The sequence below is a fragment of the Arachis stenosperma genome, chromosome 7 (assembly GCF_014773155.1).
Source record: "Arachis stenosperma cultivar V10309 chromosome 7, arast.V10309.gnm1.PFL2, whole genome shotgun sequence".
NCBI lineage: Eukaryota > Viridiplantae > Streptophyta > Magnoliopsida > Fabales > Fabaceae > Arachis > Arachis stenosperma.
The window spans coordinates 9704861-9723061 of record NC_080383.1 but is presented as its reverse complement, the minus strand read 5'-3'; the positions used below and the strand labels follow the sequence as shown (position 1 = coordinate 9723061).

Here is an 18201-nt window from a genome sequence, read left to right as displayed (position 1 = left end):
CATGTATGGATTCCTCTATGGTTCTATGTTCTTTAAGGTAAATTCTATAGGCTTTGCTAGTGGTGGAATATCCAACAAACATTCCTGCATAAGATTTTGGATTAAACTTACCAAGATTTTCTTTGTTGTTAAGCACAAAACATTTGCATCCAAAAACATGAAAGTACTTAAGATTTGGAGGGGTTCCTTTCCATACTCATAAGGAGTTCTTTTCAACCCTTTTCTAATTTTGTTATAGCTCATAAGGAGTTCTTTTCAACCCTTTTCTAATTATTGTTCTATTCAAAATATAACATGCTGTATTTACAGCTTCAGCCCATAGAAATTTAGGAACTTCATTCTCACATAACATAGCCCTAGTCATTTCTTGAAGGCTTCTATTCCTTCTTTCAACAACCCATTTTGTTGAGGTGTTCTAGGCATGAAAAATTATGAGAATTCCAAAGTCATCACAGAATTTTCAAAGTTTTTGTTTTCAAATTCTTTTCCGTGATCACTTCTCAAATGAGCTACTTTTAAATTTTTTCATTTGAATTTTCTTGCAAAGGGTTGAGAAAGCATGAAAGCATAATTTTTATGAGCAAGAAAAAGTATCCAACCAAATCTAGAGTAATCATCTACCAACTACCAAACCATAGTGTTTACCTCCTAGACTTTGTGTTCTAGTTGGACCAAAAGATCAATGTAACATCTAATGGCCTTTTGGTTGAAATTCCATCTTTTGGTTTAAAAGAGGATTTGACTTGTTTGCCTAATTGACAAGCATCACAAGTAAGATCCTTATCAAATTTAATTTTAGGAATTTCTCTAACCAGATTTTTCTTCACTAGCTTAGAATTTGGTACATGCTAGCATGACCTAACTTTCTATGCCATAGCCATTTTTCAGATTCAAGAGATGTAAATATGTTATTTTGTTCTTTCAAGTCCTCAAGTTAATCCATACACATTGTTGCATCTCTTAGCTTCAAAAAGAATATCCCCAATTTTTTCACAAAACCAGCACACAAATTTTCTAAAATTACTTCAAATCCTAAATCACACAATTGACTTACACTAAGTAAATTATGCTTCAAACCATTGACAAGAAGAACATTTATACAAGATGAAAAGTTTTACCAACTTTTCCAACAGCCACTATCTTTCCTTTTCTATCATCACCGAAAGTGACAAGTCCTCCATCATATTCATCAAGCTTTATGAAGAAGGTTGTCCTTCCGGTCATATGCATAGAGCATCCACTGTCCATGTATCACATATTTTCCTTCCTCTTGGATGCTAGGCATACCTACAAAATAAGCTCAAGTGACCTTAGGTATCCAAATTTTCTTGGATCCTTTCACGTTAAACCATCTTCTATGTCCCAAATCATTGTAATAAAAAATAACTTTGTAAACTTTATCACCAATTAATCTTTCACCAAAGAAACACTGAACGGGAAAGTGACCGCTTCGGTTACACAACCTACAAAACCTTGGAGTTGCTGTTTTGTTAAAGTAGGTGGGATCTTGAAACATTGTGTCATTGGATGAAGAAGCTTTTTCTTTAAAAGAAGCTTTCTTATTAGATTTATAAAATCCCAAACCAGCTTTATCAAAGAGTGGTTTTTGACTAGCCAATATTTGATTTAGATTTTCATAACTTTGAGTAAATTTGGCTAAGTCATTTTCAAGACTTTTAACCTTTTTCAGCAACTCTTCATTTTCCTTAAAACAGTTTACATATGTAACTACCGAATGATCACTATAATAACTTCTAAGTTGAGCTTTCAACTGCTTGTTTTCTTCCACAAGATCACAAGCAGTTTCGACCTCCCTTAGCTTTTCTTTGAGAAAATCATTTTCAGCTTTAAGGATGGTGATTTGTTGTTCAAGATCTTGGTTATCAAGAAAAAATATCTTATTTTTTCAGAAAGGTGATCTATCATAAGATGAAGGTCTTCAGTGTTAGGGTTTTGAAAGAATACCTGATCTATATGATTTCCATGAGACAAGGCTGTGACTTGGTTTCAGATTCTTTATCACTGTCTGAGTCATTTTCCAAGTCTTCCCATGATGCCATCAGACCATTCTTCTTTCCTCCTTTTTTCTTCTCCTCCTTTTTTAACTTGGGACAATCAGATTTGAAATGCCCCATTTTCTTGCAGTTGAAACAAGTCACTTTGCTAAGGTCTTTCTTCATTTTCCTTGAGCTGCCGCCTTTGCCTTTGAACTTCATCATTTTCCTCAATTTTTTGGCAAACAACACAAATTCATTTTCAGAGGAGTTATCACTGGATTCATCATCCAGAGGGTTAGTTACAGAAGAAAATGCAATTCCTTTCTTTTTTTGACTCTTTTTTCAAATAAGTGTTTTCAAAAGCAAGAAGGTTTCCTCTCAAATCATCAAGTGTCATGGAATCAAGATTACTGCTTTCAGAAATAATTAAAGCTTTTGTTTCCCACTCTTTAGTGAGACATCTCAGCACTCTTCTCACAAGCACAGAATCGGAATGTGTTACTCCCATAGCATCCAAGCCAACAGTGATGGTATTGAACCGTTCGAACAGTTCATCTATGGATTCTCCTTCCTTCATTGTAAACATTTCATATTCCCTATTTAACATGTCTATCCGAGTCTTCTTTACAATGGTGGTTCCTTCATGAGTGATTTGTAATTTATCCCAGATTTCCTTTGCCGTTATGCATCGTGATACCCGTCGGTACTCCTCGAAGCTAATAGCACAGTTGAGTAGATTTATGGCCTTGACATTTAGCTCCACTTTCTTCCTATCTTCTTCAGTCCAGCTTGCTTCTGGTTTAAGAGTGACTACTCATTCAGCACTTGTGTTATTAGGAAACTATGGTCCTTCTAGGATGATCTTCCAAAGCCTGTAGTCTACTGCTTGCACAAAGATCTTCATTCTCTCCTTCCAATAGGTATAGTTTTTTCCATTGAAAAGAGGCGATCTGTTGCTTGACTGTCCTTCTGTGAGATTGTAGGACACCAGATTTGAGCTACTGCTTTTTGCCATGAGGATATTTTCTCCAAGCTGCAAAGCTTGATCTCTTTGAGACCAAGCTCTGATACCAATTGATGGTTTCAGTGGCTAAGAGGAGGGGAGGTTGAATCTTAGCCCCCTTTTTCTTGATTACACTTTCTGGTCTTTGAGGAGACTTTTCTGTTTTTGTCTCGTCCCTAGCCACAAGACTTTTTACTTTTGTCTCGTCACTTGGTACGAGATATTTTTTATTTTTAGCTCCTGTGCGGCAGAAACAGAAATGAACGAGTAGAGAGAGAAGATTACACCCAGATATATCCTGGTTCAGCTGCTAAGTGCAATGCAGCCTACATCCAATCTCCATCACAACAATGATGGAATTTCACTATAATCATCCAGATTACAAATTGTAAAGTGCTAACCCAACTTACAAGGAAATTCCCACAGAATCATGAAACACAACATAGATGAACAAAGGACCTCTAAGGACATCTATGGATTTTTCTTTTAATTTTGCACTCTCTGCCTTTTTCCGCTCTATGGCTTTTTCATACAAACCTCACTGTTTTCCTTTTTTTCATGAGACTCAAGACATGACAAAATTAAACAGAAAAATTACCAAACAGAATACATTGAAGGAGAAGAAAATCTGTAAGCTTAAGTAGCTTTGAGAATTCTGTGCCTTGCACTCTCACTGCTTACTCCTAACTCCTTGCTTCAAACCATGGCTGTTCACCCTTTTTATAGAAGAGTGAAGCCTCCACAGTTGAAACCAAACAAACCAAGCTTAACTTCTTCTCCATGCAGAACAAACCGGTTCGGCCGGAAAGAGAGAAGAGGTAACTCACGCATAACCAACATGCAAATACCTCTAGTCGTTCCTTGGTCATCACCCTTCATCAATCCGAGCGCTCCATCCTTGGCTTGCTCCCCAAGATAGATTTCTGGCCCTTAATGCTTCATGATGATGATGGCTTCATCTGCTCTAATCTCTACCTCCTCCATCACTTCGCCACTCTAGCTACTTCCTGTGGTGGTTGAGCAGAATCAGAGACAAGCCATGCCTCCAAGATTTCCTTCTTACTGGCCGAATCTCCTTTTTCCTTTTTTGGTATGAAGAAGCCAAGATCTTGTCACCATATCTTACCATTCATGGTTGGAGATCTCAACCACAACATACTTTTTGTTTTCTTTTTCTTGCCATCATGGTGATGGTCTTTAGCTTGCTCCTAGCTTCATCTTGATAGCTTGCAAAAGCTTCCATGGTTGCTGTGATGAAAGTGACCGAAAATGAGAGAAGAGATGAGAGAGAAGATAAAGTAGAAATAAAAGCATGTAATGGATTTGAATAAAGTAAAACAAGCTGAATTAATTTCCACTCCCCTTTCTTTCTTGGTGGCGTGTAGCATTAATGAGCCATCAAATCAATTGTATAATCTCTCTCATGTTTCCAATACAAGTATTAACTCTTCTTGATAAATTTTGAATTCCATCACTTGATTAAAAGAATCCGTTGGAAGCATGAAGCAAAACTTTTGCTTTCTTCTCAAGATTAGTTTCGGACCAACTTTAATGGTCTTGGAGCATGAGTTTTAATTGGGCTTGTATCACAAATTTTGGCCCAATTACAAGAATAATAATTCAGCCACAACAAACAAAACATTTTTGCATCAATGCTGAATGTATTTATAAAACACTTGGACTTGCAATTTTTTCTTTTATTTTCGGCCCATATTAAAAACCTGCATCACAAAATTATTAATTAACATATGTTCAATGAAAATCAAATTAATAATTTTGTAATTACCTATTTCAATAATGTTTGTTCATCATTAAAATAAATTTGAGTTTTCCAAACTCATCAGTGGGAAGCTGCCACCAGACGTGACTGCATGGATGAACTCATTGAAGGGACAGAGTAAAAAGTAGAACTTAGGATTTGAAATTAATTTTTAATTAAATATACATTTTTTATTGTTGACCATGCAACTCTTAGTAAAGAATACACTTTATTGATATTTGGATAAATATATGCATATTTTTATCAATTTTTCTAATGTTGTTTACCATCAATTTATTTTTTCAGTTACAGAATAATTAAAATTTCTAATATCAGGAAAAATAAAAAAAAAAACAAAAAAAATACCTAGTACATTCAAATTAAAAAAGCGTTGATTGTCAGTACAAAATATAGTATTTTTACAACCATTTAGCTGGGCAAATAACAGCAGTTACAAAATGGGCGAAAATAAATTGCGAAATACATTTTTAAAAATACAACGGTCAACAAAATAGCAGTGGTTCAAAATTGCCGGAAAATACCGTTGAATTCAAGGTTGGCCAAATAGCGACAGTTCTAAACCGCCGTTAAATCAACCGACGCTATTCAAGGGATTTCACTGCGGTTGTGCCAGCGGTTCAGTGAAACTATCACAAAATCAAATCTCCATCTCCCATATTCTAACGGTTCTCAAAGCGTTAGTAACTAATTTTGCGACGATTTAAAACCGTCGTTAATCTCTATAAAATCCGCCACTAAATTTCATTTCTCGTTCACAGTGTAAACGAGATATGGTTTGGAGTCGGCTATATATATAACTCGTTTACAGAATTTGACCGAGCACTTGTTTGAACTTTTCAACTACTTTCTCTTCCCTTTTACCCCTTTCTGAGCATATAATTGATACTTACGGCGATGGCGCGCGCAGTTGATAACAACAGAGACATCAACATGCTGAACGACACTTCGCATTACGATGGAGCAGTCGACTTTGCGGTTAATTTTAATTTATTGTATTTTAAAAAATTCTATATAGATAAATGTGTGTATGTAGCTATGGTTAGGATAGTAGTAAAAAAGTAAAATATAGCTTGTATAGTTAGTATACAATAGATAACTTGTAGAATTTTATAACTCTCTTTTATTTCACTTGTCTTAGGATGTTAGTACATAATTATTAATTTGGATTGCCATTTGATGTAGTTATTTTACTCCTTTTAATTTAATAATTAGAATCTTTTTATATCATATATATATATATATATATATATTAAAACTTACGGGATAAGATTTTTCTAAAAAATATGTAACTAAATATGTAATTACGTTGTTATTTATAAAATCTATAATTTATAAAAAAGTATCTATTTAGGTTTAATATTATTTTTCTGAAAATATCTAACAAGAAAATAAAAATATAATAGAAACTTTAAAAAAAAAATATAGTCACCTATTTAAAAAATTAGTGATATTGTACATGGCACGTTAAACTTAAAAGAACTAATAAAAATTTTAAAATTATTTATTGATAAGAAAAAGTATAGGGAGCCAATGGAATATTTGTACAATGTGTACAATGGAGGTTTAGGGATGTTTGATTCAGTATTAGAGATATAACCATTAGTGTTACTTTTTTCCATCAACTGAAACTTTTGGGATGAGTGGTATCATGACATGGTATCAGACCTTTAAATCCAAAGATCAAGAGTTTGATCCTTGGTGAACCCCAAAATTAGCTTAAACTTTTGGGATGAGTGATTTTATAATATGTGATGTTTATTATCCCTAGCACTAAGATGGTTATTATGAATAGTATAGGTGATGTTCATTGTTAACTTATATATTTTTTTTTCCAGAGATCTCGTCTTCTCTACTGCCTCAGCGAATGAGTAACAACACCCTTCTTCCATCAGAAAAAAATTGAAAAAAAATATTAGCTGATTGTTATTAAAGTTTATGGAGTGAAATTTTTTAATATATAGAGTAAAGTATCGTTTTTGTCCCCAACGTTTGGGGTAAGTCTCAAAGTTGTCCCTAACGTTTCAATCGTCCTATTTAAGTCCCCAACGTTTCAAAATTGACTTAATGTTGTCCTACCGTTAGGGATCCGTTAATAAAATTGACGGCGGGACAAAATTGAAACGATTTTGAAATGTTAGGGACTTAAATAGGACGAAAACGTTGGGGACAAAAATGATACATAGAAATAAATTTTAATTTTATTCTTCAATAATAATAATTTTTTACTATACATAGTATTCAATTATTTTTAATCACATTTACACTTAATCACATCACTTTTATTCTAAATAATTTTTTTTTATTTTATACTTAAAGTAATGTAATTTTTTATAAATAAATAAATTTTACACTTTTATTCTAAATAATAATGTAATATGAATAGAATGAAAGTGTAAAATTATAAAAAAAAATATAAGTAATGTGATTGAGTAATGAAAGTAAAATTACATTATTTAGAATGAAAGAGTAAAAGTATAAAAAAAATTAATTTATTTTGAATGAAAGTGTAAAATTATAAAAAAAAATTATAAGTAATGTGATTAAGTAATGAAAGTAAAATTACATTATTTAGAATGAAAGTATAAAATTTATTTATTTATAAAAGAATTACAATACTTAAGCATAAAATTATAAAAATTTATTTATTTAGAATGAAAGTGTAAAATTAAAAAAAAATATAAGTAATGTGATTAAGTAATGAAAGTAAAATTATATTATTTAGAATGAAAGTGTAAAAGTTATTTATTTATAAAAAAAATTACATTACTTTAAATGTAAAATTATAAAAAAATTAATTTATTTAGAATGAAAGTGTAAAATTATTAAAAAAATTATAAGTAATGTGATTAAATAATGAAAGTAAAATTACATTATTTAGAATGAAAGTGTAAAATTTATTTATTTATAAAAAAATTACATTACTTTAAGAATAAAATTATAACAAAATTAATTTATTTAAAATAAAAGTAATGTGATTAACTGTAATTTAAAAAACGATTGAATATTATGTACAGTAAAAATTAATATTATTGAAGGATAAAATTAAAATTTATTTCTATGTATCGTTTTTGTCCCCAACGTTTTAAAATTGTCTCAATTTTGTCCCGCCGTTAATTCTATTAACGGATCCCTAACGGCAGGACAACATTGAGTCAATTTTGAAACATTGGGGACTTAAATAGGACGATTGAAATGTTAGGGACAACTTTGGGACTTACTCCAAACGTTAGGGACAAAAACGATACTTTACTCTAATATATATGTGTGTGCGTGTGAGTCCATAAAATTAAAGAAAATCAAATCAGCAAACACGATAAAAAATAAAATTCTATAAATGATTGTCTATTCGGTATCCACAATAAGATTCAATTTTCTTATAGTGATTAATAGTATTATTAATATAAATAAATGGTTTAATCAATTATCACAGTCCAGATACGCATTTCTTAATTTATTACAATTGGTTTTTGTTGAACAATTTATTGAGTTGTTTAATCATCGCTACCTGGATAATAACAAAGGTCACAATATAATAAATTACTAATATTAAATAGGTTTAATTATTTTCTATTATTCTATCAAATTTTTAAATAGATTTTTAAATTTTTTAATTAGATTTTTATACTATATTAGATTTTATAACTAAATTTTTTCCATCACAAAAATATTATTAGAATCAATTAAATATTTTATTAAATAAAATAAAATATTTAATCAAGTATTAGATATATTTATTTTGTTTACAGAATATTTTGCTAATTTTAAGACAAAAACTTAATTACAAAATCTAATATCGTATAAAAATTTAATTAAAAAATATATATATAAAGATTTAATTAAAAATTCGATAAAATTATAAGAATCCACTGATTAATTAAACCTATCAAATATTAAATTTGCATTGACAACATTGGCATGAAAATATTGTCATCCGACAACATTAAATGATAATCAACTACTTTACCTAATAATACATCAACACAAATTATAAACACACTTTCAATAAAAAATCATTGGAGATGTGATTGAACTTTTTTAAAAATATAAGTTAACATTTTATATTTGATAAAAAAAAAATTTCTGATATAATTATTTTTTATTTTGTTCATATATATATATGTAGTATGGCCACGGTTCTCGGAATTGGAACAAATTGTCCAATTTGACCCAGTTAATTAGAAATTGGTTGTCAAATCGATCTAATTTAAAGTAAAAATTGCTTCGCAATTACAACTAGTTGGTTAAAAATTGAAAAATATATAAACTAAAAAAATTAATTAATTATTTGAACCGGTGTGATTTTAGAGATGAATCGATTTAAAATAATAAATCACAAAAAAAAAAATAATTTTTTTTAGAAATGATATATACATGCAAAAATATGTTATTTCATTATATTTAATTCAATCCAATTAAACTCTAATTAAATCTTTAAATTTCTAACACCATTAGTTCTATGTCTAATTTGATTTTCAAAACTTTGTGTATGGTTATTGATCATCTATCTTAATATTCTCGGTCATACTAAATTTTAAATTTTATAAAACATGAATATTAAAAAAATAATTTTACAATGAAATAAAAATTAATTAATATTGATTAATTAATTTTTTTATTTATTTAAATTATAAAAATATTTTTTTATTTTTTACGGTATTTCTTAACTCGGCAGGCCAATAACTAATCCATCATAAATTTGGATTTCATTTAAAAAAATTTCGCTGGTTAATGAATTATTACATATACAAGACAGGACTCGAACTCCTAATACTTACTTAAGTAAATTAATGAGCTAACCGTTAAACTAATCCAAATTGATTTTAAAAATCAATTTATAACCTAACCGCGTGACTTCATGCCTCGTTAGATTAGATCAGAATCTATACTCTTTCTATATAAGGGTCTATAAGGCAGAATATGTTTATCCATCTCTCATCATTTACATATTTTTCTTCCTTCACAAATACTTTAGGCTTCTTTCTTGAGTAGACATGGCGCTAAGTGGCAAACTTAGTGTTGAAGTTACGGTCCAAACACCAGCTGCAAAGTACTTCAACATCTTTATAACTCAATTCCACAAGCTTCAAAACATTTGTGAAAGAATCCTTGAAGGCAACATGCATGAAGGTGATAACTGGCATGTCCCTCATTCGGTTAAGAATTGGACTCTTATCGTAGGTAATAATTTCATGGTTAAATTAGTGCGTTAGTTCTTATAAATTTTTTAAATTTATAATTAGATTTTTATATTTTAAATATTTTTAATTGAGTCTTTGTATCTGTTTTAAATTTATAATTAATTCTATTTAATAATAAATATTATAAAAATATTTTTATCATCTTAAATTACTAATATATATGCTTTAGCATATTCAGACGTTCAATATTTTTTAAACGGCAAGAATATGATTACAAATTTAAAAATAATATAGAATTTTAATTGAAAATTTTTAAAGTGTACAATCAATTATAAATTTGAAGAATTATAACTACTAATAGAATAATTTAATCTAATTTAATCAACGTCCAAATAAAATTTTTTTATATAAAGTAATACATACATTTTTTTTTTTGAGTAATCGTTTTTATAATTGATTATTGTGACAAAAAATAGATGGCAAGCCAATTAAGTTGAAGGAGAAAATTGAAGCTATTGACAAGGAGAACAAGTCAATTACATACAACCTTTTCGATGGAGACATAAGTAAGAACTATAAAGTCTTTAAGTTCCTTTTTCAAGTGTTTGAGAAGAGTGATGGTGGTGCTACAGCTAAATTCACTATTGAATACGAGAAAATCAATGAGAATGTTGAAGCTCCATATGGATTCATGGAGTTCTTTGACAAGGGTGCTAAAGAAGTTGATTCTTATCTTCTCAAGGCATAGATATATATATATATATATATAGCTGCATCCAACAGCTATTTATGAAGAAGAATCTCAACAACTTACAAAATAATGTGTTTGTGGTTAATATTATTAAGAGGTTTTCTATATATATATATATATATATATATATATATATATATATATATATATATATTGCAATAATCAATCTTGGACATGAACAATATTATTAGGAGCTTTTAAAATGTCACTGTAATAAAATTATATTGTCATTTTTTTAAAGTGTGTCTGTTTCTTTTTATAGTCACGTTTTTAAAGCGTAACAAAAATACATGGTTAAATTTCTAATTAATTGTTACTCATAAAAATGTGGTCATTAATTTCTTTTGCCACACTTTTAAAACGTAGTAAAAATATGTAACCTAATATTTAATCAATCGACATCTTTATAAAAATGTGGTCGTTGACCTCTTTTAATCACATTTTTAAAATATAGAAAAAAAAAAACATGGCTACAAACCTTTTTTATAGTAGTGTTGTTTTCGCTTTTCATCCTTGGTTTGAATGTAATATATAATAAGTTGTATATGTGTGCCAATGATTTCTCGTTTGAGTGTGTTATGTGCTTGTGTAATATATAATAAGTGGGATGTTTCTCTATAATATAAATTATTTGATATCCATGTGTTTTATTTATTTATTTTTTGTTTATTTTTGCCAAATTAAATCTCAACATTCAACTATACATTGATCGTCATATCTGTTTTAATTTTCTAAAATAAAATTTGGTATTACCATCTCATGACAATAAGTCAATAATAACATAAGATTGCTTATAAGCTGGACTTGATGACGTATACAACAAGCTGGTTAGGGAGCCAATTAAAAATTAGCTAACTTCAACCAAGAAACAAATAAATATAATCACTCGTTATTTTTAATTAATTTTTTTATTTCTTTTTTATTTCTTTCTTCCAAAATCATAATTTCACTCACCATTACTGTCGATTATCTCCTTATTGCTGTCGACCATCACCCCCGCCTCTGCCAACTATCATCCGTCCTTCCACATCTTAAATCTCAAATTCTAAATGCAAAATCTTAATTATACACCTCAAATTGATTTACTTCATTCATTTTCAAATATTCTTTTTATTCTTGGATTGTATGTATTTATTGATGTTATTATTGAATATTTTTTTAATATTTAATTATTGGTTGATTTTTGAAATAGTTGGTTAAATTAATAATGTTGACCCCAAATTTTTTTCATACCATAAACTAGTACTTAGCCTTAATTAGACAAGTATACAGACACAAATACACAAAGAAACATGTACATAAAGATACACAATTTTTTTATTGTGTTTGATAATACTGGACAAGACACACTAGTATAAATTAAATATTAATTTTACTCCTATATTATCACTAATAGAATAAGGATAAGAATAAATTACTAAAGATAAAAGAGTAAATATTTGTGTTTTATTCAATGTGTCTCAATGTCTCATCTTTTTTTAAAGACACCAAATACATGTATTTTATGTATGTTTGTGTGTCACTGTATCTTTTAAAAATATGTATCTTAATAAACAAACAATGAACATATACCACCTGCTTATGTATTATTAGTATATGTGTCCCATCAAACAAACACAATATTATAGATATTTAAATAAATACATATATTTATTTATTTCATATTTATATTTTCATGAATTTTGCTAACAATTTAGATTATTAGAAGAAAAAATAATAAAATTTTTAAAATTAAACAATATACTCTGAAAGAACCGAAAAAAGTACTAAGAATGTTAAAAAATAACAAAAAATAGTAGCGGTTAAAGACCGTTGGATAAATTATTTTTTTGTTATATCGGAAAATTAGTTAAAAGATTGAGAAGTTCTTTCGATCCAATTTTTAAATTATAGTGTGGATAAGTTAGATTGAAGATTTTTTTTTTTGTTGCATTAAAAAATTAAGTAAAAAAAATTTATTAAGTCTCTTTGTATTCAAATTTTAATTTATTCCTTTTAATTTTAATGTATCTTTTTTACAGTTTAAATCCTTGTGTTATTATTGTTTTTTTCCTTTATCAGTGTTGAAATTTTTAGTTTTTCATGAGATAAAATTTGTTATGGGTTTCTCATATGGATTCACATCAATAATATATACTACACAACTTCAGTTCTATATAGGGTTCTATAACGCTGATCTGACCACGTTACCCATCACTCATTTAGATTTCTTGTTTTCATGTTTTTTTTTTTTTTTTTTTGCTTTCTTAGCTTCGCTAGTATTGAGACATGGCACTATATGGTAAAATTAGTATTGAAGGTAGTATTTAAAAGAGAAATCGATATTGAAAGATTGAAATTGAGAAACAGAAATTGAGAAACAGATATTGAAATAAGTTTTAGTATTGTATTTGATGTAAAGGAAAAGACAGATACTAAAATAAAAATAATACAGTTCTAATTTAATTTATATAAAGAATAAAGTTGGAATTAATTAATTGAAATATAAATATTTTAGGTATAAAATATTATTAAAGTTTCAGTCTCTGTTTTAAAAAATTTCAATCTTTTGTATCCCTATTTTTTAAAAATACTAAAATTTTAGAGACAGAAACTAAAATTTTAGTTTCAATCTCTAAACCAATAAACATGATATTGAATTCTAGTCTTCTAGTTTTCATCCTAATATCTCAAAACAAACGCTATCAAAATTACCATCCAATCACCAGCTGCAAAGTACTTCAATGTCTTCACAAATCAAGTCTACAATTTTCCAAACATTTGTGAAAGAGTAGTGCATGAAGACAAGTTGCATATGAAGGTGATGACTGGCATACCACACTAAGGTATCTTGAGATATAAACTGGAGATGTATTTAAATCTTGGTTTGTAGATTGTCATTTTGATGAATCAAAATTTCCAATATTAGGGGGAGAGAATAAACTTCCTGAAAAGAAACTTAATTGGAATGCATCATCTTTGATGCATTTGGATCCTCGACCAGGATAATGTGAATTAGAAGTTCAAAAGATTATACATTTGCAAAGAATAGAAAATGAACTGACTGATGCATTTTTCGATACAAAGAGGATAACCAAATCTTATATACCAGCGAAAAATGCTCCAATTCGAATTGATATCCCAGTCGGACAAATAGCCACTGAAACAAATTCACACTAGAAGTATGGTAGGCATGTCGGTTCCAAAGACAAAAATCCTCAAAAAAGAAAAGAGGTAAATACTATTTCTATTGAAAAAGACATAGTAAAGACACCTGCAATTGTCCATAATTCTGATATAGTTTTAACGCCAGAAGACGTTCAGGTACCTGAAAATTATGAAATGAGGAGATCTCGATAAATTATGTCTTTACAGAAGAGAAATGAGACCGAAATAAGACAATTGTCAATGAAATATTTGCATATAATGTGGCATTAAATATCATGCATGAAAGTAAGGATCTTGAGCCAAGATCAGTCGAAGAATGTCGACAAAGAAATGATTGGCCAAAATGGGAAAAAGCCATGAAAGCTGAGTTAGACTCACTTGCAAAATGTAAAGTCTTTGGACCTGTAGTCCGTACACCAAAAGATGTAAAACCTGTTGGATACCGATGGGTATTTGTGAGAAAACGAAATGAGAAAAATGAAGCTGTACGCTACAAAGCTCGACTTGTAGCACAAGGTTTTTTACAAAGGCCCGGTATAGATTATGAAGAAATATATTCCCCTATACAGCTATCAGGCCTGTAGTGGATATAATAATATTGCGTTATTTGGTCAGTTTATCCGCATATCATAAATTACATATGCTTTTAATGGATGTGATAACAACCTACTTATACGGCTCATTAGATCGTGATATCTATATGAACCTGAAAGACTAAAATATCTAAACCATTCAATGAATATTCACAAGGTCATACTTAGTCAAATTGCAAAGATCTTTATATGGTCTAAAGTAATCTGGATGAATGTGGTAAATCGTCTTACTGAGTATCTAGCCAAAACCGGATTTAAGAATGATGATATCTGCCCATGTGTTTTCATAAAGAAATCTGCATCTGGATTCATTATAATTGCTGTGTACGTCGATGCTTTGAATATCATTGGAACTCTTGAAGAGATTCCAACAATTATAAAAACTCTAAAAGAAGAGTTTGAAATGAAAGATCTTAGAAAAACTAAATTTTGTCTCGACCTGCAGATCGAGCATACAAAAGGTGGGATCTTTATTCATCAAACAACATACACAAAAAAGATCTTGAAGAGATTTTATATGGATAAGTCGCATCCATTAAGTATCCCAACGATCATAAGGTCTTTGCATGTGGAAAATGATCAATTCCGTCCTAAAGAAGAAAATGAAGATATCCTTAATCCTGAAGTACCATATCTTAGTGCCATTGGAGCACTAATGTATCTTGCTAATAACACACAACTCAATATATCATTTGCTGTGAACTTACTAGCAAGGTATAGTTCCTCCCCAACCAGAAGACATTGGGGTGGAACCAAACAAATCTTTCGATATCTTCATGGAACGGTGAATATGTGATTGTTTTATCCATATGGATCCAAGTCACAATTAGTTGGTTATGCATATGCTGGATACTTGTCTGATCCACACAAAGGGAGATCTCAAACAGGATAACTGTTCACATATGGTGGTACAGCTATATATGGAGGTCCACGAAACAGACGATTACAACAACATCCTCTAATCATGCTGAAATACTAGCAATACATGAAGTTAGTCGCGAGTATTTTTGGCGCAAGAGTTTGATCCAATATATTCTGTCATCATACGGACTGATTAATCATAAGATAGCTCCAACTGTCCTATTTGAAGATAATACAGCATGCATTGCTCAATTTAAAGGTGGATACATCAAAGGTGATAGAACAAAACATATTTCTCCCAAATTTTTTTTTCACTCATGATCTTCAAAATCAAGGGACAATTGATGTCCAACAGATCTGCTCAAGTGACATTCTGGCAGATTTTTTCACAAAGTCACTCCCAAAAACATCCTTTAAAAGATCGCTACATGAGATTGTGATGCACCGATTTTGAGACATTAAATGATGTCGACAAGAGGGGGAGACTGTACTCTTTTTTTCTTGGTCAGATTTTTTTTTCCATTGGATTTTTCTTAACAAGGTTTTTAATGAGGCAGTCCCATCACAAAAAATTTTATACTCTTTTTCCTTCACTAAAAATTTTTTTCATTGAATTTTTCTTTAGTAAAATTTTAATGAGGCATAATCCTAAATGGTCATTCAAAGGAAGTGTTGTGATAAATATAAATAATGTGGATGACCATTAATATAGACATGCGGTTCATATTTTACAATGTTAAAAGATGAAGATATCAAGAGATAATAAATTTAATAGTAGTTGAAAGAAATAACTTTCTCTAATCTATAAATAGAGGAAGTGAACATTCAAAATAATATATACAATAACAATTAATAAAATTTTCTCTCTTTTTATACTGTTAAAACACTCTCATCTTTCTCTTTTATATACGCTACTGTGTATTGACATTATATATATAATTTCCATTATATTAAGATATGAATTATGATAAATATTAATACTAAAATCTCCTATTTATATTTTTTATTTTATATTTATTATATCTTCTTTATTTATTTTACTAACAGTTTAATCAATTATCACCGTCCAGATACGGATTTTACAATTTATTACAATTGGTTTCTGTTGAACAATTTAATGATTAAGATACGTATTTCATAATTTATTACAATTGGTTTCTGTTGAACAATTTAATGATTTGTTTAATCATCGCTGCCTGGATAATAACAAACGTCACCATGTAAATTACTAATATTAAATAAGTTTAGTTATTTTTTATAATTTTATCAAATTTTTAATTAATATTTTTTAATTAAATTCTTATATCATATTAAATTTTATAATTAAATTTTTACCATCACAAAAATATTAAAATCAACTAAATATTTTATTAAATAAAATAAAATATTTAATTAATTATTAAATATATTTATTTTATTTATAGAATATTTTATCAATTTTAAGACAGAAATTTAATTATAAAATTTAATATTGTATAAGAATTTAATTAAAGAAAATATAAAAATTTAATTAAAAATTTAATAAAATTATAAAATCGACAAAATAATTAAATTTATTAAATATTAAATTTGCATTAACAACCCTGGAATGGAAATATTATCATCCGACACGATTATTAAATAGTAATCAACTACTTTACCTAGAATGATAAAAGAAATTCAGGAGGAAATTAATACGCTAAAGGCAATAAGGGTACAAGGTAAGGAACACATCAATGAAATTGAGAAAAAGTTTGAAGTGGCCTTTAACAATGAAGAGAGATTTTGGAGGGATAAATCTAAAATCAAATGACTTCAAACAGGAGATAAAAACACCTAATTTTTCTATTGTTACGCTAAGCTACAATGTAAACATAATAAAATTTGGAGACTGAGAGGCGCAGATCGAGTAATGGCTATGAGTACTAAGATATATATAGCAAATGTGGGTAAAACATATTTTAAAAATATTTTTGCAGCAGATAACACAGGACTTTAACGAAATATTTGATGAATTTGAAACAAAAATAACTTTAGATTTGAACCGAAAGTTGATAAAGCCAGTTTTATTTGAAGAAGTTAAAAGAGTTACATTTAGCATTCACCTCTAAAGTGTTTTAGAGAAGGATGGTTTCATTATAAAATTTTTTAACTTTTATTGGGATATTATTGGGAATAACGTTTTTCGGGCAATTCAGAATTTTTTTTCAGGTGGGGAAATTTTAAAAGGATTCAATCACACACAAATTTGTCTTATACCAAAGATCCAAAACGTACAAGATATGACTCAAGTAAGACCTATTAGTCTTTCCTCCGTATGCTACAAAATCATTTCCAAGGTCTTGGTTCATCGATTACAAGGTATAATGAATATGCTTGTGGGTCATATTCAAAGTGCATTTCTAAAGAGAAGGCTTATATATGATAATATCATTGTTTTCCATAAGTGCATGCATTATCTAAAGAATAGAAAAGGGGATACAGATACAGAGATGACATTGAAATTAGATATGAGCAAGGTGTACGATAGAGTGGAATGAAATTTCTCTGATTTATGATGGAAAAGCTCGGTTTTTATGTTAAATGGATTGAGTGGTACAGGAGGTGGTGACGACTGTTTTTTATTCTGTTGTTGTGGAATGGTAACCCTATGGTTTCTTTAAACTAATTAGAGGTATCCGTCAACGAGACCCTCTATCTTCATACTTTTTCTTTTTTGGACAGAAGGCCTCTCTTTCTTATTATACAAGGGAAAGCAAAACAGTTGCATTCAAGGTATTTAGCTAAATCAACGGTGTCCTAGAGTCAACCATCTCCTCTTTGAGGATGATTTCATTCTTTTTTTAAAGCCTCAAATCAAAGTTGTGATAATATTTTATCTCTTTTAGGTGCTTATGAACGGTATAGTGGGCAAAATGTGAATTTGACCAAGTCCACAGTATTTTTCAGCAA

At 29.1% G+C, this 18201-nt stretch overlaps 1 protein-coding gene across 1 annotated transcript; it reads left to right on the top strand.

The window, feature by feature from the left end:
- Positions 1-9722: 9722 nt before the first annotated feature.
- Positions 9723-10744, top strand: LOC130942162 (MLP-like protein 43). Its single transcript, XM_057870857.1, has 2 exons — positions 9723-9958; positions 10395-10744. The coding sequence occupies exons 1-2, from the start codon at positions 9772-9774 to the stop codon at positions 10664-10666; spliced, it is 459 nt and encodes a 152-aa protein (XP_057726840.1). The 5' UTR covers positions 9723-9771; the 3' UTR covers positions 10667-10744.
- The last annotated feature ends 7457 nt before the right edge of the window (positions 10745-18201 follow it).

Coding starts and splice junctions, on each gene's coding strand:
- LOC130942162 (XM_057870857.1), top strand. CDS start 9,772: ATGGCGCTAAGTGGCAAACTTAGTGTTGAAGTTACGGTCCAAACACCA. Junction 9,959..10,394: donor GAATTGGACTCTTATCGTAG/GTAATAATTTCA, acceptor GACAAAAAATAG/ATGGCAAGCCAATTAAGTTG.